Source organism: Leptopilina boulardi, unplaced genomic scaffold (genome assembly GCF_019393585.1).
Source record: "Leptopilina boulardi isolate dan_hultmark-lab unplaced genomic scaffold, ZJU_Lbou_2.1 LbouV2_328, whole genome shotgun sequence".
In the NCBI taxonomy this organism is placed as follows: Eukaryota; Metazoa; Arthropoda; class Insecta; order Hymenoptera; family Figitidae; genus Leptopilina; species Leptopilina boulardi.
In genome coordinates this window covers 313,822-340,973 of record NW_026137894.1, presented here as the reverse complement: position 1 = coordinate 340,973, position 27,152 = coordinate 313,822, and the positions used below count along the sequence as shown (strand labels likewise).

At 23.8% G+C, this 27,152-nt stretch overlaps 2 protein-coding genes across 9 annotated transcripts in view; both read right to left on the bottom strand.

Moving 5' to 3' along the window:
- LOC127285037 (chloride channel protein 2) overlaps positions 1 to 27,152 on the bottom strand; it is a 76,774-nt gene that overhangs the window by 34,168 nt on the left and 15,454 nt on the right. Inside the window, exon 1 of one of the 8 annotated variants that reach the window (XM_051310805.1) lies at positions 904 to 1,729. The exons of the other annotated variants lie outside the window; for them this stretch is intronic. Coding sequence (XP_051166762.1) covers positions 904 to 1,049 — 146 coding nt within the window. The 5' untranslated portion in view covers positions 1,050 to 1,729. Of the gene's footprint in view, positions 1 to 903; positions 1,730 to 27,152 lie in introns of those variants that run through there. 8 annotated transcript variants of the gene reach the window in all.
- LOC127285054 (uncharacterized oxidoreductase YjmC) lies at positions 14,166 to 25,855 on the bottom strand. Its single transcript, XM_051310852.1, has 3 exons — positions 25,709 to 25,855; positions 19,446 to 19,848; positions 14,166 to 15,249 (listed from the first exon to the last, which is right to left on the bottom strand). The coding sequence occupies exons 1-3, from the start codon at positions 25,738 to 25,740 to the stop codon at positions 14,392 to 14,394; spliced, it is 1,293 nt and encodes a 430-aa protein (XP_051166809.1). The 5' UTR covers positions 25,741 to 25,855; the 3' UTR covers positions 14,166 to 14,391.

Sequence of the window (27,152 nt, the reverse complement as noted above, 5' to 3'; positions counted from 1 at the left end):
CAAACTGTATTCGAACCAATAATTTCTGCATTTGAATCAAAATACTATTTAATTGATTAGAATAAAAATTATTTAATTCAAGTATATAGATATTTATTCGATAAATAGTCAAGTAACCGATTATTTGAATCAAATAAATGAATACCCGGATCAAATAACTCGACCGACGCTCGGACGCACGCTCTAATGGTAGTCGGGTAGCAGTGAGCCGCCCACAGGCTGTCACTGCTACTTGACTGGTAATAGAGCGTTCGTCCGAGCGTCGGTCGACTTATTTGATCCAGGTATTCAAATTTTTTTTCAGTGAAATAGTAAATAAAACAAAATCATGAGCCAAAGTTCTGAACGTTCAAATGAACGAAATATTTTTTTCAATCTATAAATTATTAAAAATTATGATGGCTATGTAAAATAAAACGTCAAATTAATTAATTATTAAATTAATAACTTCTTTTTAGATATTTAAAACAATATTTTATATAATAAAATTTGTACTTAAAGAAGTTGTAAAAAAAATTTCGTTCATTTGAACGTTCAAAACGTTTGGCTCATACAAAATCTATATAATTCATTTGCTTCTTAGACCCCTTTATTCAGAGAATTATAAAAAATAATTCAACAAAGTATATTTAATTTCTAATTAAATATTTAAAAAAAAAATTTTTTAGTACATTATTCTATTTTTATAATATGTTTATTTATTTTTATTTATTTAAAAGTTTTATTTAAATTTTTATAACTATAATAATTAATTTAATAAAACTACAGCATTTGTTCTATATGTAGTATCATTTATTTGGACAATAAGTATTTTCGTTTAGATTCTATAAATGATTTTAAAAAAAAGGAAAGAAAAATTTGCATCTTTTCGTTAAAAATATCTTGATTGAAATTGAAAATTACCTGGGTTGGCTTCTTCTTTCTTTAAATTTGGTCAAAAGTCGCGAGAATTCTTCCCATTCTTTATCAACTTCTTCCTCAGTCCCTTCTGGATGAAGATGAAGAAGACTCTCTTCACGATTTTCTTTTTTCGATGTTTGATTCGACATTTTCGTTTCTTTTTGTACAGTACAAGAAATTTTTTACAAAATTCAATTTTCAAAATTTCAAAACTTCAATATTATCAAATTTTCTTGTTTTTTCTTTCGAAAATTTCAATTTCCAAAAAATCGTAATAGATAAAAAATTTATCTGAAGGACTTGTAACTATTTGCGTTGAGAATTTATTAAAACTTTTGTTTCATTTTTTTTTTTTTTTTTTGTTGCCTTTATATCATAATGCAATATCACTGATGAAAGCACTAAAAAAGCACAAAATAAATTTTTTAAAGTCAATCGATTTTCTCAGAAAACTACATAAAACTCAACTCTCGAACACAGCAAAGAAGAGAGAGAGAGAGAATTGAAGAATTTGGACTGGTATTTCCTACTTGAAAGCTTACGGTCCAACATCTTAAAAGAGACGCACGTGTATATTATACGTCGACAAATTTGATCCTCTTGTAATAAGAATACATATTTTAGAATTTTTCTCAAAAAAAGAAAATTGGTTTTTTATGAGACAGTATGGTTAAATTTTAATATAGTTTCACAAAAAAAAAAAATTTTTTTCAAAAATTCATTGAGTTAGGTGAAATTTGCAAAAATTTTATAATAATATATAAGTAACATTTGTGGCAAAAAAAAAAAAAATTAAAATTAACCGCACGCCATTGTCACTGGAGGCACTGAGTCACAAACTGAATAGACACTAGCAGAACACAGTGAGTGAAGCCTGTGGGTCAATTTATAAACTCATTAGCCTCACTATTACAATAGACAGTACATAGTAATTTTCTCTTATACGAGACTTAAATTAAATTGTCAGGTCGAGTATCAGCGAACACCCCAAATCGCGATTTCAATTGTTTGAAAATGGAAGGACGTCAAAAAATAGATATATACACCTGAGAAAAAGACATTTTTCATTCAATTGAGTAAAATTTACCATAACCGCTACTTTGTAATTCATTGAAAATCAGAATTTTATACCTAGAAAAAAAAATCTCATATTGAGTGGAAAATTTATCTTTTGATTGCTTCTAACATTATCCGCTTAAAATAAAAGTATTCCCCTTTTGATGTAGATTTTACTCTGATTCTGAAAGAAAGAGATACATTTTTTTCTCCGATTGCTTCTAATATTATTCTCTTAAAGTAAGAATGTTCACTTTGAAGAAATTTTCAATTAAATTAAAAAGGGTACAATATATTTAATTTTTTTATCAAGTATTTTAGAAAACAAAACGCAAGAAAAGTAGTTGAATGACCCAAGAATCCATTTGGTAGAATGAGATTTTGTAGTTGTTTCAGACTTTGTAGTTGATTTAATTAATTTTGAAGTAAAATGTCAAGAAGAAAGAAATTATTTTTATTAATTTTATTAAAAAGAGTAAAATTAATTACACACAGAGTTAAAATATGTACAAAAGTAGTTATTTTAAAAGGGAAGCTTCATATAATTGACTTGTTTCGAAAAATTTATTAGAAACAACTCGCATAGTCTTTATTAAAATGCGTTAAATGAAATTATACAAATAGGTAAGTTTTAAAGGTATTAGAATAAATTTTTTATCGAGCAAAAAAAAGGAGAATGTCGGCACTGCAGCTGTTCAAATTTAGTTCTTTAATTTTGCGCCGTGGATTGGCCAGGTCTTTGTAATTAACGAAAATCGACAAACCAAATTATTTACTAAAATAAGATATTCCGCTTCGAACTAATTTCAATTGAGTAAAAGAAAAAATTAATTGAAAATTTAAAAACATTAAAAAAAAGAACTTTAAAGTAAATGCATTTTTAAATCAACAAATTTATTATATGAGGTTTTGCCCTCATGTTTTTATTTATATAATTTTCACGTGCAAAAATTAAAATATTATAATATTTTATTTTCTATAATTACATTTTCATAATTATAAAATTGTAATGATTTCATTACAGAGTCACTAATAATTATATTTTTATAATTATTTGAGAAAAAGAATTTGATAATGAATTTCTTATAAAAAATTATCTATAATCGCGAAAATATTATACAAAAAACATTATACTGAAAACATTTCAGCTTTAACATTATTTTATCAAAAGGAATTTTCATAAGGGGTAGTAAAACTCTTTCGTAGTTTTACCGTCACCTGCGTCTGTAACGCAACGTCGACTAACCTAATCTCATTTTTTTTTAAATTCAACAAAAATTATTCTTTATTTTTTAGCAATTTTAAAGGATGTCGACGAATTGATGAAGAATAAGTTTTATGACGTCGACATCATTTTAGAATACTCATAACCGCCTCAAGAGGAGGTTCACTCCAAGCCCCCCGAGAAAGTCACAATGCATGCTGTGCCTTCCACAGGGGACTTTAAACGAAGAAACCCTTTTAAAAGGAAAAATAGTGAACTCTCCGGACCTACCGGGTTGGCGGCCCTCCACAAATGTTGCGAAGAAGAAGTAGCGAAAATGGGTCCGCCAATCAAAAGATTAAAAGTGATATATGATACCTTGGAGAGTTGGAGGTGAGGCGGGTAAAAAAAAATATTTTAAAGCCGAAGAGTTGGAAAAAAATTAAACAAATCAAGAGACATATTAAACTGGAGGGTTTTAATTTTACAAAAAAGAAGTCGTGATGGATTTTATTTTTAAATAATTTTTAAGTAAGTAAAACACTTTTATAATTATAATTAATTTTTTTTTATATGTATATAATTGTGCATGTAACAATAATTTTTCTTTATTTTCCAGATACATTTATTTTTTTATCGACGCATGTTTTTAACGAGGCACAGGAAACCGAATGGACTGGACGCACGATATCCTGTGCATTTTATTTTATTATATTTTTTATATTCAATATTATAATTGTTAATAATATATTTACTCAATTGTATTTTAAATAAACAAGATTTTTAAATTACCATTTTTTAATTACCACCACCAACCACCAAATAAATATTTATAAATATAAATTGCATTATGATGTTTTTTTACTTGAACCCTTAGTTTGATACAAATTTTTTAAACTTATGAACTTTTTTTTTACCAATATTTTATCAATTATATTTCGAAGGTTTAAATATATAAGAAAACATTCACAAAAACTTGTATCAATTTATTTCAATGCGTTTGAGAAAAAAAATTCCTGAAATTTACACATTTTTTGACTTTCTATAGGCTGCGTCTACAGGCTGCGTCTACAATAGATTAAAAAATGTGTAACGATCGTGTAGTGTAGTGTAGTGTAAAGTCGTGACTTAGAATATTGCAAATTAACTGCTGTTAATAAACAAAAACATAACTTCAAATTCAGATTTTTAATATTGAAAATTAAAATTAATAATTAAATTAATATTAAAAATCTGAATTTGAGGTTATGTTTTTGTTTATTAACAGCAGTTAATTTGCAATATTCTAGGTCACGACTTTACACTACACGATCGTTACAAATTTTTTAATCTATTGTAGACGCAGCCTTAAAGTAGAGCGCCCCTCTTAATACTAAATTTACTTAATTATAATGTTTAAAAATATTATTTGTTTGAATGAAAATTGTAATACGGGTTACTTTACAATGGGTCCACGTTAATTTCAACTGAAATTTAAGTAGAACGTTCTAAATATGCCACATATTTATATTTTTGACATCTGCTTCACCCTGCTTTTTCTCTATTCTAGTTCCCCGCCATGCATCGTAAAAAGCTACCATTCCCTGCAAAGTGTCACAATTCAGATATTCCACTGATTATTTTATATTTATTGTCAGTAAGATTTTGACATAAATCTTAACCATCTTAACCTAAAAAATTGTTTTTCGTGTATCGTTTGAAGATGATTTTAAATTAAAGTTTATTCTGTATTAAATTTTATTATATTTTTATCCAAAGTGCGCAATATAATACAAATAAATTAATGTACTAGATAAACTAAAGAATTATTTTTCATTTAATCTTAATATGTTTAATTGCATATCAAGAATATACTAATTTTGAATTTAACAAAAGATTGGAGTACAAAAGTTTCAAAACAGAAGTTCGAATGCCTAAAGGTCCAAAGTATTATTTTCTAAATTTATGTTTAAATGAAATGTAAGTTTTTTATCAAGAAAAATATATTATTAAATTAAACTTAAATATGTTTGACTGTATAGCAAAGATAAGTACATATATTTGAATTAAACATACGCTATAGGGTTTAAAACTAAAAATATTGTTTTCACAGTGTTCCATATTAATTTCTTGATTAATTTGATAGAACTAACTTTGCCAAAATTTAATTAATTACGTTAACCGGATATCTTAATATGCTATGAATAAATTTATAATGATGACTTTTAAATGAAGCTGCCGAGAGTTTGTTTCTTTCACAAACCGGAAATGGCTCGATTCAATCGTTTTTAATATAAGTTAATCATTTCTTCCTTATGAAATTAACTTTTTTTTTTAATAAGAATTTTCAATTTTAACGACAGAATTTTTTCCGTGAACATTTGTTTTAACATATTATTATCAACAATGTAAATAATGAATTATTGCATTCATAAATTTTTTATTTCAATTAAATTTAATTCATTTGAATTAAATAAAAGTATATTTTGACTTCAAACTATTTATTAAAAAAAAAAATGTATTTTATCTCAAATAACATTTTTATTTGAACCAGATAAAAATTTGAATCAAATAAAATCTATTTTGAAGAAAGTAAATAATTATTTAGATTTGAGATAACATTATTATTTTTTTCATTATTATTATTATTATTATTATTATTATTATTATTATTATTATTATTATTATTATTATTATGCTAGGTATAGTTTTTACATTAATTTTATTTTTCAGTTTAATCGTATTATATTATTTCAATATAAGATATTTAATAATGTCTTCAAGGATGTTTGTGGTTATGTATCGTTAAAGGGAATTAATTAATTTTGTGGTAATTTTGTAACACGTGCAATTAATATATTTCAATTTTATCAAAAATTAATTTTTTTTTTCTTTTTTTTATGTAAAAAATTTTTGTAAGAGAAAAATGTGAAAAACTAAAAAACTCGGATAATCAGACGTCGGTGAAGTTCACAACGTTTATGATCAACGATTGAGAAGAAAAAATAATATTTTTCTATGCAAATTATTTATTTATTTATCCAAAAATTTTTTTTTGCAACGTTTCTTGATCAATAATTTTTTGAAAAAAAAAAATTGTAGGCAAAAAATTAGTTATTATTTTTTGAGTGAAAAATATTATTTTTTTTTCAATCGTTGATCATAAACGTTGCAAACTTCACCAACGTATTTTCAGAGTAACTATAGCCATATTTTTTAAAATTAATTATTTTTCGATAAATTGTTTTTCAATAAGTAAATAAGTGTATATTAGTGCATCTTTTCAATGTATTTTTCACATTCTTTTGGGTAAAAAAAACTAGAAATAAGGGAGCGTTCACAAATTACGTAAACATTTTTTTTTTTTTAATTTTGACCCTCCCCCTCCCCATGTAACACGTTATTGCATACATTAGCGACATTTTTTCTGCTGTCCGTAACAAAGTGCTTGACCCCCCCCCCTCCCCCAAAAAATGTTACGTAATTTTTGAACGCTCTCTAAGTAAATTATAAACTTTACAAGTGGTGTAACATAACCTCAAAAATATAACTTTTTCTCTTAAAATAACTTAAAAAGCTTATTAGAAACTATATTGAATTATTCACCTAACCTAAAAATGTTAATTTAAAGAAAAATTATTTTTTTAATGAATATTCATTTTAGTTTCAATTTTAGTATTCAATATGTTAATTTTTAATTTTAATTAAAAAAATCCTTTTTTTTACTACATTTTAGATTGAAAAAATTTTATATAAATAAAACCAACAAAATTTTTTAGGCCATTATGAAGTATGAAAAAAAATTTATAAAAATGTCTTTGTTTTTAGAAAGATAATTGGAAGTTTAAGTTCAATATATATATACGCCTTTGCGCAACAACCTTGGCGCAGGAATACAGACGCCCACACGGAGCTCCTGGCTATTTCATTGGCTGTCATTAATTATTAAATTTTTAAAGTAATGCTGGCTACAAAAATTCAATTTTCCTCTGATATTAGGTAAGTAATTTATTTCTAAATTTAATTTTTGTCATTTTTTCTCATGTGAAACTTTTTCCTAATTTTTTCTAATCCTGAAAAAAAACGTGCGAATTAAATGAAAATATTGATATTATTATTATTAATCATAATAATAATAATGTTTCAAATTTACGAAGCTGAAGTACGCAACGTTTATGATAAACGATTTTTAAAGAAATAATTTTTTAAAATGAAAAATTCTATTATTTTTTGCCTAAAAAATATTTCTTGTAGTTTTTATTAATCAACAAATTATAAAAAAAATATTTTTTAGGCAATACAGAATTTTTCATTTTAAAAAATTATTTCTTTAAAAATCGTTTATCATAAACGTTGCGTACTTCAGCTTTATTCAAATTTAATCGTTATATTTCGATTTGAAATCGCGCGTGAAACATGACAATAAGTTATGTGTATATTATGTACATATACATTGTTATTAAAATCTTTTTGGAGAGATTTGTTGCGACGACTGTACAATGGCGTTCAGTAATAGGCGACTTCCCTCGATGAGGGCTCGTAGGAAGCTAACTTCAAAGTCACGAGTTATCATTGACCAAAATTACCACGTAATTGAACTCGTCTTACCGAGACCCGTTAGACCAACTTCAAATATTTCACGTGATATCGAATATTTCTTTTATTGTCACGTAAGAAAAATCATTGGTAAACTCAATCCACTTTTTTCCTCTCAATAAACGTTATACAGTCACAGGAAACAAGAGTAAACGTGTACAAAAAAAAAAATATTTTATTTTTTCCTTCGAAAATTTAAAATACAACAGAAGAATAAAAAATTTGTTTTTGAAAAATTTTAATTAAAAATAACTTACGAAAATTTAAAAGAAATTCTTTTAATTACAAACAATAATGTACAATAAACTTTGAAAATAAATATATAATAAAATTATAAATATATTCGCACAGTAGAAAATTTTTAATTGATGAAATAAATAGAGTTTTATATATTATTAAATAAATATTTTATTCGAGAGAAAAATTGTTGATCGAACAAGAAAATATAAATTTTTTTTAAATTGAATTAATGAAATTATTTTTTTAAAATAAAAATACATACTGTTTTGGAAACAATTGTATACTGTAACTAGAGTTGAATAATTAAAACTCTTCTCGTGAATGTTTCTAAGAGACTAAAAATATTTTGTTAGTAGACTGTTAAAAAAAAAAAATACTTCATACAGCAATAAATATTGTGGTTTACTTTTTTGTCAAATATGTTGTCAGATTAAACATTTTGTGAATGAAAATTCTATGCAAGATAAGACGAAAAGGGTATACCGCTGCACAAATTTACAAAAGAATATGACGCAAAAACTTTGTTTGCTAAAGCAACTGCATTAATTTAAAAAAAAAAATCTCTTCAAATGTTTCATTTTTCATCAAGGGTCGAAACTGATCACTTTTCCACCTCTTGAAAACAGTGTTCCTGTAATTAAACTTATACTTTTACTTTGACTAGAATAATATTTCAATTTTATTTCATTTTATTTCATTTTATTTCAATTTTATTAAATCATTTTTTTACACTTTCACTTACACTAAAATTCATTTTCATAAACTGCTATTCTCACCCTCACTATTTATTGTTTATAAAAAAAAAGTAAATTAAAAAAACGTTTTTCATAGTTAAAAAAAAATTAATTTAAGTATAATTAAAAGTGAATAAAAGTGAGATTCATAAAAGTAAATTTCAGTGTAATTAAAATAAAGCATAAAAATATACAAAAAAAAATTTTGTAATTGTAAAATGTGAGTGAGAGTAAAAGTTGAAAAAAAATAATTTTTGTGTAAATAAAAATGAAAGTGAATGTGTAAGTGCAATTAATTAACTATTAATAATAACTTGATTATAAATAATTAATTGATAATATAAAATCTATTAAAAAATTATTTTAAATAAATAAATTTTGTTCTTCAATGTATTAAACAAATTTTTTTCAATTCATTTTATAATTCTTCCTTTAAGGAGGCATATAATTATGTATTATATTATACTATATTATATAATTAATTATATATAATTAATTATATATTATTATTATATTATTATATTATTATTATTATATTATTATTATTATTATTATATTATTATTATTATTAGTATTATTATTATTATTATTATTATTATTATTATTATTATTATTATTATTATTATTATTATTATTATTATTATTATTATTATTATTATTATTATTATTATTATTATTATTATTATTATTATTATTATTATTATTATTATTATTATTATTATTATTATTATTATTATTATTATTATTATTATTATTATTATTATTATTATTATTATTATTATTATTATTATTATTATTATTATTATTATTATTATTATTATTATTATTATTATTATTATTATTATTATTATTATTATTATTATTATTATTATTATTATTATTATTATTATTATTATTATTATTATTATTATTATTATTATTATTATTATTATTATTATTATTATTATTATTATTATTATTATTATTATTATTATTATTATTATTATTATTATTATTATTATTATTATTATTATTATTATTATTATTATTATTATTATTATTATTATTATTATTATTATTATTATTATTATTATTATTATTATTATTATTATTATTATTATTATTATTATTATTATTATTATTATTATTATTATTATTATTATTATTATTATTATTATTATTATTATTATTATTATTATTATTATTATTATTATTATTATTATTATTATTATTATTATTATTATTATTATTATTATTATTATTATTATTATTATTATTATTATTATTATTATTATTATTATTATTATTATTATTATTATTATTATTATTATTATTATTATTATTATTATTATTATTATTATTATTATTATTATTATTATTATTATTATTATTATTATTATTATTATTATTATTATTATTATTATTATTATTATTATTATTATTATTATTATTATTATTATTATTATTATTATTATTATTATTATTATTATTATTATTAATTAATTAATTATATATAATTATTATAATTAAAATTATAATTTATTTATTAATATGTAGAAAATTTATTATACAACTTATTTTGAAAGCAGAAGGAAAAAACAAATTTTTCCTTATTCTCTAATAGTTTATGAAAAAAATAGAGAAATTTAGAACTTCGATAAAATGAAGTAAAAAAACCATCTATATAATTATAATTATAAACGTTAAAAAATTTCCTCAAACAAATCTCGTGATTGGCGACTTATTATTAATCAATTAAATATAAATTTTAAAAAATAGTTTTGAGGAAAAACTTTGATATTTATTTATTTTTTTTAATAATTTAAACGAAAGTTTATATATACTGCCGTAGGTATATACCTACTATAATAATTAAAATAAAATTTCAAAAAAATTAAAAATTTGTTTACAAGAAAGAAATTTTTATATTTTTGTAAATAATAATTAATATTGTAATATAGGTACTTAAATTTAATTCCTGGAAATACTTAACTAGAGAATAAAACTATTCTAAAATATTTCTAGAAATTATAAATTGAAAACCAATAATTTTTTTTTTATTTCTTCTATTATCTTACAAAAAAATATTTTTTCTAATTTTTCAAATACAAAATTCAAGAATAATTTGAATAGAAAAATATTTTTTCTACTAAATCGTTGATCATAAACGTTGTAAACTTCATCGACGTGATTTTTAAGGAAAAGGCAAATTTGGTTTATGTAAATTAAAAAAAAAAAATGTTTTTCGTATAAAAATTTTTTTTAATTTAATTTTTATAAATTTCTAATTAAAAAACAAAATTATTAAAGTAAAATCCAAGTTGACATTATACATATTGATGAATTTCATTGGGAGAATCTCAGAAGTAGATTCACAGACGTCCCCATGGGTTCCATGACCCCACGTGGAATCAGCTTTAGTAAATTAGTTAATGTATAACGATGCATTACACACTGCCTCTAATGCATATATATATAAGGAGAGTGATTGCATTTTGGACAGATCGTTTGTTCAATTAAGCTTTCTTCCTCTCTAGATTCACTAATCATATTATTCACACTCCTCACAAATGTTTATTGTTCTCTTTTTTTTTATTTCATAATCACACCTTTCTATCTCATGTTTCCTGTGCTATATAATTTTTCTATTTCATTTTATTTTAGTATTTCTTATTTATTTAAATTACATATTTAAAGGGGGGAGAGTGGTCAACAATGCATCGTTTAATATAAAACACTTAAGAATAATTTTGAAAAATTTATAACGCATGGGGGATCGAACCCAGGACCCTTGGAACGCGAGTCGTATACGCAGACCACACAGCTACTTTGACTTACAGATTTTTTTCCTAACACTTCTTCTTGAATATTAAAACTACTTTCTGTTTGTGATAATATAATATAATAGTAATTATAAATTATTAATTAATTATAAATTATTGTTATTATTATTATTAAATTGCTTATTTAAAATAAGAATAAAATTATTTTCATCAAAAAATTATAAAACATATAATAGAGTTCTGACCAGATGGTCAATATTAACGAGACGAACAGTCTATAAACAGCGATAACTTTTTGAACTTTTACAATAAAATGTAAAATTATATTCGCGATTTACATATTATTTTACTTCAAAGATACAAACAAATATATTTATTTTTTATTTATTTTATACAATTTTTTAAATTAATAAACATATTGCAAATGATATCATTGAGATAAAAAATTAATAATTTTTAGAAAAAAAAAATGTTTTCGTAAATCGTTGAAAAAGAAGCAAGAAATTTTCAAATTGTTTTGAAAAAATGTATTATAAAGAAAAAGTAAACTATAAAGAATTTTTAATTTCTTATTTTATTTTACTGAGTTCGATATTCTCAAATGTATATAAATTTATGTGTTCCAATTTAAAACTAAGAAATTTACATAAAGTAGAACACAAAGTGTGTTTAACCTTGTCGTTATATGGCAGCACTAAATGCAAAGTATCACAAAATAATCAGTAAACGTTAAACAGAAGGTTTAAACATTTACAGTAGATATTAAAAAATTGGGAATTTAATTTTTTTTTTAAATCTCTTTACGATAATATTTATATAGTAATGGAAATATTCCTAGAATATCTATTTTTTTCATAATTTGTTTAATTACATTCTAAATTACTATATTATTATTACATGTAGGGTGATTTTTATCGTTACTATATTTATAAATAATTATTACCACATAAATATCTTAATTAATATAGCAATTGTTTATTTATTAATAATTTATTCCCCACTTAATAAATTATTTATTATTAATAACGAAAAAAAATTGATTTATTATTAATGAAATTAAAATCGTTCAATGAAAAATCAAATGACATAACGCTATATTTTCAATTCGAGTGATTTTAGATATTAAATAGTACTATAAAGAATGAAAACAAAACACTCATTTTCATAGTAATAATACTTGCCAGGTAATTAATAATTGACGTCAAGTCTATAGTAATTTCCACATTTTTGCATTTTGAATGAGAAAGAAAAGAATGAGTCAATTTCAATGACAATTGCAATAATTCTTCATTTGCAGTTATATTACATAAAATTCATATAAAGAGAAATACAGGTCAGTAACCCAATATCATTTTATTTAGAAAATAAAACCAAAAAAAAATCATTCTTCATTAATAATTAATAATTAAAAGCATAATTAATTATTATTATAATTATAAAATAGTAATTTCTACCACCGTTTAAAATTGATTTTATAATTTTTTTTTAGCAAAAACAAAACAAAAACAAATTAAGTCGTAAAAAAAATTAAACCGTAATTATAGATGTTGTAATGGAAATTAATTTGCAAGTTGTCAAAACGTTTTATTCCGTATATTCAATATATATATATATATACAAATGAAAGTGTGAACTTTGACGTTACACTTCCGTCTAAGTGGCAGTCGCGGCACGTAGGGAATACCATTGCCCAGAGCAGAGAGGCAATATAACGTAATCGAGATTTGTCGTGCGCAAAACCAAGGTCATCATCTTCACTAATATATAACGATCGAATAGTAGATTTCGTTGTTACATCACAGAGAGACGCAATCTCGTACGTGAGGCCTCCTCGTTTATGTCGATGACAAATTATATATTAGATTACTTTTGAATTCAATCATTGATTGTAAATATATTGCCAAGTAACGTCATCCATTGTATATTCGCGTCTCTTCTTCTCGTCTTTCAAGTGTCTAACAAAGCTGGATTACCTCGTTTGAAATTTGTTTAAAATCGATAAAAAAAAATACAGTATTACATTCTAAATGAAAAAATTTCCTCTGCTAAACCATATCTCTTCCTAAAATTGGATATCAATCATTTAACATTTATTTATGCTTTTAATGACACGCAGTAAAATCTCCAAAAGTTACCCTGACAGTTTCATTCGATAGAAATTGAGGTAATAGAAATGTCATTTGACAGAATTTCCGTTAAACAGAATTAGGTAACAGATTTTCTGTTTGTCGGAACTTTGATTGGACAGAATTTTCATCCAACAAAAATGCTTCTTAACAGAATTCTCACCTGACATATGAATCTGAATTTAACAAAATTATGAGTGTAGCAAAACTTTCATTGAACAGAACAAAATCATTTTGTTAAAAAGCAAATTAGAAACTTAACAATTTCTTGGTTCTGTCCAATGAAAGTTCTGCTATACTCATAATCTGTCAAAGGAAAATTCTGCCAGGTAAGATTTGTGTTGAATTGTATTTCTGTTGGATGAAAATTCTATCCAATCAAAGTTGTATCTAATAGAAAATCTGGTACCTAATACTTCTGTTCAGCAGAAATTTTACTGCGTCTGCTTTACAAGACGCATGAAAATCCCCAAAAGTTCGGCAGATTCAAGAAAAAGGATTAGAAAAGAAAGGAGAGTTACAACAATAAAGATTTAAGAAAGAAGACGTGAAATAATAAACACCCAAATCGCTGAAAAATATATATTCTATAAAATTTTAATACACATATACAATTAATAAATATACATCTTCAATAAAATTCATTTTAACAAGTTACGAGAACATTAAAATACACGAAATAACAAAGATCATTAAAAATTTTATTAAAAATAATAATTTATGTCAGATATAATAAAAATAGATCTCTTTAATTTTTTGTATAGACTTTTACTTGTACACAGTATCTAAAAATATCAACACTTTGTACCCATTTTTGAAATCAGTTTCATTGGTTTAACTCCAATTTCCTTAGCAAATTCCTCAGCATGCTTAATTTGATTTTCATGATACATAATGCCACCGTTTGCATCGACTTTTGCCATTGAATTTCTCTCCGGATCACCAGCAACCATTATCCCTTTCTCGCCAGCTTGTGGAAGATGACGCAATTGTTCAACAAGTTGTGTCAAACGATCCTTAGAGCCAGGGCAAAATACTTCTGGATTAATGACAATAAAACAATGTCCCAAATCGGCAGCTCTTTCACTCTTTCTCCACGCTCTAATATTCGGTCCAAATTGACTTCCACTTAAAATGCCACATAAAATTTCCACCATTGTTGCAAGACCATAACCCTTATATCCCGAGTGTTCCTCCGTTCCTCCCAATGGCATAAGAAGTGCATTATCAAAAGCAACATGTGGATCAGTTGTAGGTTTACCATCAGCGCCCAATGCCCAACCATCGGGAATCTTATCACCTTTTCTCATTGCCAATTCAATTTTTCCCAATGCTACTGCAGTTGTTGCCATGTCAAGGACAAATTCTTCATTATTTGAACCTGCCATTCCTAATGATAGGGGATTTGTACCCAAACCAGCGCGAGCACTTCGTGTTGGTGCCATTAAGGGACTAGTGTTGGTACACGTGAAACCAATCATATTCCTCTTCATGGCCATTTTAGTATAGTAACCACAAATGCCATAGTGATTGGAACCATTGGCTGTTACTAATCCTATTCCAAATTTCTCTGCTTTATTGATTGCCAATTCCATACAATATTTACCGACCACCTGACCCAATGCATTGTGTCCACAAACAAGAGCTGTGGCCTATAAAAAAAGAATATTGAAAATTTTTCTTATGTACAACAAAATAACAGATTATTATTTTTGAAGAAAATTTGATACAGGTTTCAAATTGTTTGGTGAAAATGTCATTTACAATGACCCCAACATTTATAGTTAGACAATTTTTGCTATCTAAATGAAGGTCTAATTATTGTCATGAGGGATATCAATTCAGAGCTAATTTTGGGTAAAAGACCCACATGAGAATCTTCTGATAATAGTTATATAATAGTGCTATCTTTCACTTCAAGATAGCACTGTTCTAACTAGCAAAAAATAGCACAGTACTAATCTTAGGTATCGATTTTTAAGTCTGAAATCTGCTTTGAATTGATACCACTGTATGAGCCAAAAGTTCTAAACGTTCAAATGAACGAAATATTTTTTTCAATGTATAAATTATTAAAAATTATGATGGCAATGTAAAATAAAACAGTAAATTAAACAATTATTAAATTAATAACTTTTTTTTATATATTTAAAACAATATTTTGTAATAAAATTCATATTAAAGAAGTTGCAAAAAAAAATTCGTTCATTTGAACGTTCAGAACTTTTGTCTCAAACCCCTGTTATTAATTCTTATTAAAAATTTGTGTTTTTAGGCCGTAAAAATATTTTAGGAATACTTAAAAACTCATTTTAATTAGCTTAATTAACCAGCTAATTTAACCACAATAACTTTTTTTCTTTCTATTCTTTTAAAATTTGTCATAAAATTCATTATACAGTAAAACCATCATCTAGAAATTGGTTAATTACTAAATTTCTAATTTCTAAATTTAAATTAATTATCTTTTATAATTTCTAAATTCTATATTCTATTAATTCTAAACTAACAAAAATCTTTACTAGGTAGTATATCAAAAGTTGTGCCATATATGTGCGATTCTCCAGAAACTGGTCATTTTCGAAGGGATACATTTTTTTTAAGTAACTGGAAATTCGATTTCTTTTATCAATTTCTATTTATTTGCATAAAATATAGTTAAGTGATCACTTTATTTTAAAGGCAGAAGACTTTTACTGATAAAGTACTTTTAGTTCTTTAGCTTTTAAAATAAAACGGGAAACTAATTTAATTAGTGATCCAGGCTGGTAACATTAAGGTCCTGGTTAAAATTCCAGACTGGTTACGAACTAATTCGTAATTAGTCTGAAACAATCAGGTTTTTGTCTTCCGGAATTAGTGCGATTATGTCCAAAATTTACTCGTTTTGTGTAACTAGTGAATTCGGAATTAATCCGATGTCAGTCTGGGGGTCAATTACGTAACTTTTTCCGGATTCCACTTCTCACATTCCGTATTCCGCATTCCGGATTCAACATTCAAAATTCCGTATCCTATATTCAACATTCCGTATTCCACTTTCCATATTCCGGATTTCACTTTCAGAATGTGGGATGTGGAATCCGGAATTTTGGAAGTGGAATCTGGTATGTGTAAAGTGCAATCCAGAATATGGAATTTGAAAAGTGGAATACGGGATGTGGGATCTGGAAAAAGTTACGTAATTGACCCCCTGATCAAACGTAACTGAATGCAGATTCCAGATTCACTATTTAAACAAGCCGGATTAATTTTGGATTCAACAGGAGTAATTTCGTAATCATTAGTCGTCTATGATCAGATTGATATCAAGTCAAATCAGATTATTTCCGAATTTACTACACGGAGAGAACTCTGTTACTAATAACGCACAAGTTGGTGCCATTCGCTTTTCGTAACAGAAGCGCCTTGCTAATTTAGGTCAGATTCATGGGTTAAGTGCAATACTAGTTTCAGTGCGCGAATAGTAAAAGTCACGTACAAATTCTCCACTCAACTGTTGCTACAAACGTTCCACACCTCTGTGTGCTGCATTTGCTCGAAATCCATGAAAAATCAGCATGGATTTCTTGCAAATCGAGGAAAAACGTAACGCGCGTGCGCGACGAATTTCTATTCCTATACGTTTCGATTTCTTTCATTGACGAAATTCACGACGCCTGCGCGTTACGTTTCAGCTCGATTTGCAAGAAATCCATGCTGATTTTTCATGGATTTCGAACAAATGCAGCAAAGAAAGGCGTTGTGCATTTTCGTCATGTTTCTGGAGCGTTTCTTGCATACACTTGTTGTAGAATTAGTATGTGGACTTATACTAATATTTCACACAGCACCGTTTTGCTATAAACTCATAAATTCGTGAAAAAATAACTCCAGTCTCAAGCGATATTTCCAAAACATATTCTGTTGGAAAAATAGTAACAGCCCGTCGTGCAATATTCGTAAGAGAGTTCTCTCCGTGTAGTAATAGAAATAATACTAATTTTGGACTTAACTGGACAAATTCCAGATGACAGAAACCTGACTATAGACCGGACTGTTTCAAATTAATTCCAAATTCCGAAATTTTAACCAAAGTGGAGAAGAAGAAGGTCAATGATATAAAATAATTCGAAATTAGGACGAACAAAAAGACAAATGTGAGATAAGTCCGAAGTAGTCCCAAACTTATGTAAAATCAGTTCCGCTATAATCTGATTTTAGTTCGATCAAGAAACTTAATCTGAAATGAGCCCAGAATAATCCGGAATTTTTTAATTGAAAAATCACGTATTAGTCAGCAATAATCCGGTATTAATCTAGTTAGACCATATGGTCTAACATCCAAATTCGAAATTAGTTCAGAAAAATGCTGAATTCATATGCACAAAATCATCATTCTTGCGGACTAATACAGATTGTATTGTATTGAAATTTGTACATATACAGATTTTAAACTAAGATTTTTGACCTGACTAAATTGACCGGAGTAGGTTATCATTTTTGACGATATCTAGTTGACAAGAAATTGAATTTTTATAAATGGGAAAATTTTTAACGTATTATTAGAACCTAAAACTATTATTTGGGGTTCAAGTTTTCAAAATTTGTAAAAGTTATTCAAGATTAAACTTGTGAGCAATGTCACACAAGCCTTGTATGTGCTTCGAGGATTAAATCCGGATTAATGCGCGGACTAATACCGGATTTTTTACATAAAAATTTCAGATTATTTCGGACTTATTTCTGATTAAGTTTTTTGATCTAACTAAATTCAGATTGCTCCAGATTAATTGCGGATTTTGATTTCATGTCAATTGCGGACTATTTTGGACTGATTTTGGATTTGTCTTTCCGTTCGGACTAATACGGATAATTTTGGGATTATTTTCTTATAATTTTCGGACTAATCAGGAATCAGTCTAAAATTAAAAAAAAAAAATTCCTACATAATTTAAACAAAAGGAATTAAAAAATTATTTGTCAGTAAGTTTAATTTGTCTTTAAGTTTTTATTGGTTTTTGACTGTTGCTTCTATTGAAATACATATTAAAATTATCACGTGCTACAGCATCCGATTTAATAAAGTGCACGCATTTTATAGTTTTTTAATAACAGTTTATATGATGGCGTAATCGCTAAACTAGAAGAATATTATTTGATTAATTAAAAATATTTCTGTTATTATAATACTTGAAAGTTTGGTACTCAGAGATTAGTACATACCGAAATACAATTTTCAGCTATTAAATGTTATTTTTTTACTAAATTTATGTAAAAAAAATTTTGGTTTTTTATAAAGTATCATATTTAAGGGATTTTTAAATGAAATATTTGTCTAAAGCAAATAATTCAATGAAAAGAATGTTTATAGATAATATAACACAAAATGACCTCTTTTTGGAAAATCGCCCATATATGTTTGAAAATAACAAGAAAAGTCTTTTTGTAAAAACAGAAGGACAAAAATGTTTTTTTTACATGGACCTTCATGACAATACAATAAAATATTTATTTTTTTCAACATAATGATAAATTTATTTATCAAATCTTAAATTAAATATAAATAAACTCTCTATTAGAACTTAAAAAACTATTTCTTCTGTTATACTACATTAGATGCATTACTTTCTATTTCTGTCCACAATTTTTTAATTCAAATTAGTTTGTCTCACAGTGTTGGGAAAATTTCTATTTTCAATTCTACTTTCCAAACACATCTCTCTACTAACGGTGAAAAATTCTATTATAAAAGTTAATACAACTATCTGGTAAAATTTTAAAATCACTATATATATTAATCAACAAACTAAATAATGTTTTCTCTCATCAATATTGAAAAATGAAAAAAAAGTGCATAATATCTAACCTGAAAATCATTGACAACTTCCGGTTTTGCTGTAGGATCAGTAATTCTCTCATTAATTTCATGAACATACATTGTCATTCTATTTAATCCATGACTAAAGTGTCCACGATAATCAGCAATCATCAAATGATGAGCAACTGTATCAGCGTCTTCGGATGTTGTACCAGCTTTTTTCATACATTCACTGACAAAACGTTGAACTTCCTCTTTTGGCACAACCATATCCATTATTTTATTTGATGATGATGATGATGACATTTGACAAAATGTAATTTCTTGATTTTTTAATTTTCTACACAAGAATATTGATGACTTCTCCAGTGTGCTATTTGCAACTGGACAAACGCTATGTACATTCCGCAAAAAGTGTCTGAGTGCCATGATGAAAACTGATATAGCCAATCTAAGTTTATCAATGGGTTAATCAATTTTTATAAACGAAACATAAATAAAGAGGGATGTATATATAAAAAGCCTATATAATGATAATAGGCAATACACTGTATACTTGACTTTGTATGTTATAATCTTTTAGACAACTTGACACTCCCAATAGAATGTAATAACTGAGCACACAAGTATATTATAAGTCTTAATGAATGTTGTGCTACGTCATCAAATGGAACATTCTAATTTTGAATACATGACCACTTTTCATTGATTAATAAATGATAATATACGGTACACACTCACGCACACGTATATAGTATATATTTGTCTGTTTTGATAAGAGTGACACAATTAAAATTTCAGGTGTACACTTTTATTTTTTGAATATCAGGAAAAATTATTCTGTAACAAATTTTTAATAAAAATAATAAATACCTATAATTTTTTGTTTTTGGAATATTTTTGGTTTTTAGATTTTTTATTTTGAATAAAAATTAATTAAATAACTATAATAATAATAATTAAAACAAAAAATTACTGAATGTAAAAAATATAAAAAATTGAAAAATTATTTCTCCCATTATTTCTTGAAAACTGATGAAATTCTTGAGGAAAATGAGGAAAATTACTGAAACAATCAAACTGAAAAAAAATTCTCAATTCCCACATCCAACAAGGTCAAATTGAATGTATTAGGGGAGACCGGGGCTGAAAGTGCCGGGGGTAAGTTGTGCCGATAGGAATATCTCAAAAAGAAAATTTTTTTTTTGAAAAGTGGAAGTGAGAGAAGTATTGTTTTACTTATGCGCATCTTTGGCAACTATTTTGATTTTGTTTGCTTTATGGAATAATTAGCTGTTAGTAATTTGGTGCTTTGGCGTCACTTACGTACAAGTTTTCATGTTTACACTTTTTGGTCTATTTTTTGCATTTTTAAAGATATCGATACGTATTTTTTTTTAAAATGATCCAAATTTATCGAGGGATTCAATGGTGTATTGATCTTAACATTTTATTTATCTACTTTTTTAATATATGATAAAAAGTGAGCGTTGACGCAACGAGGTTAATTGTGCCTTTCGCTTGGGGCTGGTTGTGCCGCTGTCAATCGCTACATAACCATAGTCTATACTATTGCCTCGTTTGTTCGAATAGTTATTCCAACCCGAAATCAAGAGAAAAGTTGATTCAATGCATAGTTTGCAAAAACTGGGCACATTGAAAATGTGTGAAGTGTAAAAAAAAGGGTCAGTTATATGTGTGTCAATTGTAATTTCAATAAATCGCATTCGGAATAAGTATTTACGTCTCAAAAACTATTTATTAATCAGAAAGTAGAGTTTTTACACTTAATTAACGATACAAATAATTATTTGAAAAAATATTTTAAAAGACTGATTAATTATGTAATTGTAAAATTTAAGTCAGAAATGTTTATTTATTTATAAAAATCTATAAGTGTTACGATTGTTGGAAAAATCTTTTGAATGTTTATAATAAAAATACTTATTACGAAAACTATATTTTAAGTGACTGACTAACTATGTAATTATAGAATATAAGTCAGAAATTGTTTATTTTTACCTACTAAAAGTGGTACTAAAATCTAGAAATCCTAAGATTGTTCACAAAAACCTTTAAATGTTTATAAAAATATATTAATAAATAATATTAAATCATATATTGGAAATAATTATTTTATTTCTTACACGTAAAATCATTTGCTTCAAGTTAAGCAACTACAAAATCTGAGCGGCACAACCGACCCAGGCGTCGGCACAACTCTCCCCAGGGCGTAGCTCGATGTGTCGCTTCGCCTCGCTGCAGAAAATCAATTTTTACAAAAAAACTATTCAATATTATCAAAAAATAATACTGGATTCAAAAACTACACTAAATTTCACAAAAGATAGACTATGAAGTAAAATAAAAAGTTGTCATTTTACTAGTATTTTCTTTAGTTTTCTCAAAATCGGCACTTTCAGCCCCGGTCTCCCCTATTTGGATTTTTAGTAAACAATTTATTGTTATTGCAATTTTTTTTTTATTAAAAATCCAAAATACACTTAATTTGGTCTTTTTGGATGTGGAATTTCAAAAGATTTCCATTTATAAGAAAAGAATTATGCTAACTTTATTTTGTTGTAAAATATTTTATTTTTTATTTACTTTTGTTAATTAATTAATTTATATCTCGAAAACCAAAAAAAGAGATTTTCATATTATTTTTTGTACTGAAAGTGCAACATTAAAGAAAAAAAAATCCAAAAGTACAAACTTTATAAAAATGATTTAAAAAAATTTTTTTAATTATTTACAACTTTAAAAATAAATTTTTTTTTGTCTAATATTATCAAAAACTTATTTTTATCATAGTAGGAGTAAAAAGAGATTTGATATTGAAAATATAATTTTTTAATTTCAGCTGATCCGTTTGAGAAATTCTAACCCGATTAAGTTTTATAAACAATTCCACGTGAGATTATTATTAAAAAAATTTTTTTTGACTGAAACATTTTTTTCGAAATCTTAATGAAAAACAAGAAAATTCATATTTTTTTATCTGATAAAAATTATGATATTAAGTTACGATTTTTTTTTAATTTAACGTGGTCAGAAAAAACACGAGTTTCAGATGAAAAATATATATATGTTTGTTCGATTATTTTTAAAAATATTAAATATTTATTAAAAAATATATAACACAACCTAAACGGAAGCATCTGAAAAATTAAAATTAAGTCTAAAAAGTGACTTCTCTCAAATCGAGTTCAAAAATTTTGTTTTAATTCCAATTTTTATTAAATAAAAAATTTAAAAATGCGTATTTTTTTATTTGTCATAAAGATTTAAAAAAAATTGTTTTGCATTAAAATAATTTTTGTTTTTTTTTAATGAAAATTTCACTTAAAATGACCTTTATGTATTATATTGAAACATTGATTTTATTAATTAAATATATTAATTATTAAATATTATATTTTTATAAATTATTTTAAATACAATGAACATAATATTTATTTATTTTTTATTAATTTCTTTTATTTTAAAGTCGTTAAACAAATTTTAAAAATACGAAATTTGGACTATTTTTTTTTACATTATTTATTTGATTTTTCCTTAAGAAATAACGGGAAAATTTTTTATTAATTATAAAATGAAAACATGAAAATGTACACCAAGAGAAATAATATATTTGTCTCAGAGCCAAATAATTTATTTATTTGATTCAAATAAATATTTATTTAATTTAAATAAATATTTAGTTGATTTAAAGAAATATTTAGTTGATTCAAATAAATTTTTATTTGATTTAAAATAAAAAAATGTATTTACACAAAATAAATTGGCTAGTATAGGCTCTGAGACAATTATACGTTTATTTAACTCAAATATATTATATTTGATTCAAATAAAATATTTCTCTGTGTGTAACATGAAAAAAAAATTATTAAACAACTTTAAAAAAAAAAAATTATCAAATAAATTATTTGTAAATAAAAAGTAAAACAAACAAAAAACCGAAAAAAAAATAAAAATAATAACCAATGAAATATTGATAAAAAAAATCTTGTGAAATATTTTGAAAAACTTTTTAAAAAAAAATCCAAAAAACTTTTTTAACTACACACTTTTCACGTTATCACTGATATTATATATATATATATCAACTAGACTTTATGTAATTGCATAACTCACATGTGATTGTAAAGTGAAAATGAAAACTTAAGGTCAATGCATCTTCAGGTGTCAATAAAAATGCAACTCTCAGTCGTAAATCGTTTTGACCTTGTATTATTCAGAAAAGTTGCTAATTAATCCACATTAATAGTTAGCACGTCACACAAACACACATTGTACGATATGTATTTCATTAATCAAGTAAATTTAATCGTTGCACTGATTTGAATTCAAAGAGAGATAATAAATTTCAATATATATATATATATATGTTGTAAGTATTTCCACTTCATCAACAGATAAAACTTGACATGTCTTGGAAAATTCGAATGACTAATTTCAATCAAAATATCAGAGTTTAAAATTAAAAATTTTTTAAGAATAATTTTTACTTGTTTTTTTATTTATTTATAAGAAGGTCAGATTTTAAAATTGAAAAACAGATTTTTATTTTAAAAAAAGTTTGTTTTTTTAAAATAGTTTTTTATTTTAAAAATATTTTTTTCTGTAAAAATAGCTTTTAAATTTGAAAATAATTTTTAAAAATTTTAATTTATAAGGTCATTATTGATTTTGTTATAACTTATGCGAATTTTATAGTTTTATATTTTATAGTTTTTATTATTTATTAATTATACAGTAAATTTTTTTTCCCTTTTTAATTATACATAAGGCTTTTTTTATTTCCTCATTAATATATGTAATTAGAAATTATTATATTCTATAATAATTATTTTTTTTTTTTTTTAAATTTAGTATATTTATGTTTTATTTTATTTTTTTTTTTTTGAAAATAAAAATGTTTTGCAAATATTTTTTCAATAAAAATGAAAAAATTCATAATTTTCAAATAACCTTTGGTAAAGGTTTTCTCCTTTATTATCAAAAAAAATTTAGCTGTCGATAAAATGGAAAATATCCAACAGACGTCGCTAGGAGATGGTGATACTTTAAGCGGGAATTTCAATTTAACAATATTACAATTTTAGTTTTTTCTTTTTTAAATTAAAAATTAAATATAACGTGGAAAAAAAATTTTTACTTGACTTTCGAATAATAGAAAATGAAAACGATGTTTTCTGAGAGATTGAACTAAAAATGTTGCACTTGAGGTAATTTATATATATGAATAGTGACCTGATTTTTCCTTGCATTAAAAATAACTAACCAATGGAATTTGTCTTAGATCTCCTAGAAATGCATAATGAAATCTACCATGAGGAAAAGAAATTATTTTTAAGCTTGAAATTTTTTTTTAATTTTTAACAATTTTTTTTTTGTTTTTTGTACTTTTTTTTATAATTTTTAACACATTTTGATAGTTTTCTTTAAAACAAATATTCATTGATATTTAAATATATTATATTAATTTTAAAAAAAATATTTTATAATAAATAATTTGCAAAAAATAAAAATTTTTAAAAATATTTATAAAAACTATTTTCAAGAAATAAAAATCTAGAAAAATATTTTTAAAAAAATATTTTTAAAACGTAAAAATTTAAAAAGATATTTGTAAAAAATATTTATAAAACCTATTTGTAATAAATACTTTTAAAAAGAAAAAATTTAGAAAAATATTTTTCAAAAATATATTTTCAAAAAATAAAAATTTAGAATTTCAAAGAAAAGGAAAAATTTGGAAAAATATTTATAAAAAATATATTGTCAAAAAATAAAAATTTAGAAAAATATTCTAATAAATTCATTCTTATTATTAAAATTTTTTTTATTATTTTAACCATTTTAATGTCTTTAAAAATGATTATTATTGTCAATCATCTCCACTTGATCTAATTTACACACACACACACCATTCAATTAATATACAAAATTAGAATAATTTGATTTCAAATATGAAATTTAAATACACATTATATTTTCCGATTCATCGAATGACCTAATTTTCAATCTCTATTGTTTTTACGCACCTGAATATATATTTTTTTAATTGTCATATTTTCGCGTCACTTTGATGAAAAAAATATTATGTAATAAATAATAAAATATTTTCTTTTGTCATTTTTAAAAATACATTTTAATTTTTAAATAAATAGTTATAAAATATTTAAAAATTTGGTCATATATGGAAACATAACCTTACTTTTGAAAAATGACAGAATTCTCAAACGTCAATAATATTTTCAATATATTTACAAGATTGACAAAAGTCATGAATTTTTCATACGTACCTAAATATTGTTACTGCATTAAAAATGAACATTTATATAATTTTTTCTAATTTTATAAGTATTAGTTAAAAATTTTACTTTAAAAAAAGGAAAAAAACTGAATTTTTCAACAAAATAATATTCTCCTGGCGCGTATATAAGTAATTGTAAACAATGATAATAATAATAATAATAATACTTCATACATACAGTTATGTCTGAATTGCTTTAAAATTGAGATACAAAAACGATGTCGATATTTAAAATAAAATTGTATAAATAATATAAATAATTTTACAAAAATCTAAAAAAAAGAAATTATGTATAATTTTTTCAACGATTATTTAAAATTTTTGAAATTAAAAATTTTCACTAGCAAAATTACACGCGCGCAAGCGCGCGTCCAACTTTCATTGCAATGGTTATTTTAAAATAATAATATTAATAATAATAATAATAATTCTGCATCAGTGGAGTATTAAATTAATAATAGGTATATTTCTAATTTTCACGTTATCATTTATTTATACACAGAAAAAAATGAGTTTGATGTTATATAAATAAATAAATTTAAGTAAAAATTTTAAAATATAAATATTAAAATTTTAGAAATAAATATTTTTGATAAAGTCAATGTTCGATGAATTTTTTATAATCTTTTAAATTACAAAAAATTAATTATGCTAAATATTTTTTTGTATTTTCTATAAATATTTCGTTGCAAATGAAAATTTTAAATTTATGTTTTTTTTCAAAAAATTTAATTAACTGATAATTAATAAATATTAAAAAATTATGTAATCAAAAAGAAGTTTAAATTAACTGAAAATTATTAATTATATTTTAAAAAGTATTAAGCAATTAAAAAATATTTAAAAATTTTGAAAAAATAAAACCTAAAAAAAATTTGTAATGTTTTAAACTTTAAACTTAAATTAAAAATTAAAATCAAATAGAAAATTTTTTAAAAAAGCAAACTATTTTTATATTGTTTATAGATAAAAAAATATAACAATTTAATAATTAATAATAATAAATTTATGAATAATAATATATAATAAATAATAATGAATAATGAAAAAATAATGAAAGATAAATAATAATTATAAGTTAAAATGTTCTAATTATCTGTAATAATCATTATATTTAAAAAAATGTATATATAATATAATAAATTTATAAATAATAATAAAAATTATATTATAATTGAAACTTTTTTTCTATAAATACCAAGTAGGAAATATACTGGTGCTGCACACAATGAACAATATTTTTTTTTTAATTTAAACTGTCACTTAGTATATGACTTAATTAATGGCGATAAATAAAAATATCCGTCGTGTTAACCATAAAATATTACGAAATCAAGAATTGTCAAAATTTTAGAAAAACAAAAGGAACAAAATACGACTAACTTCAAGTGTGGACAGACGGAATGAATGAATGAATACGGAAATTATTATAG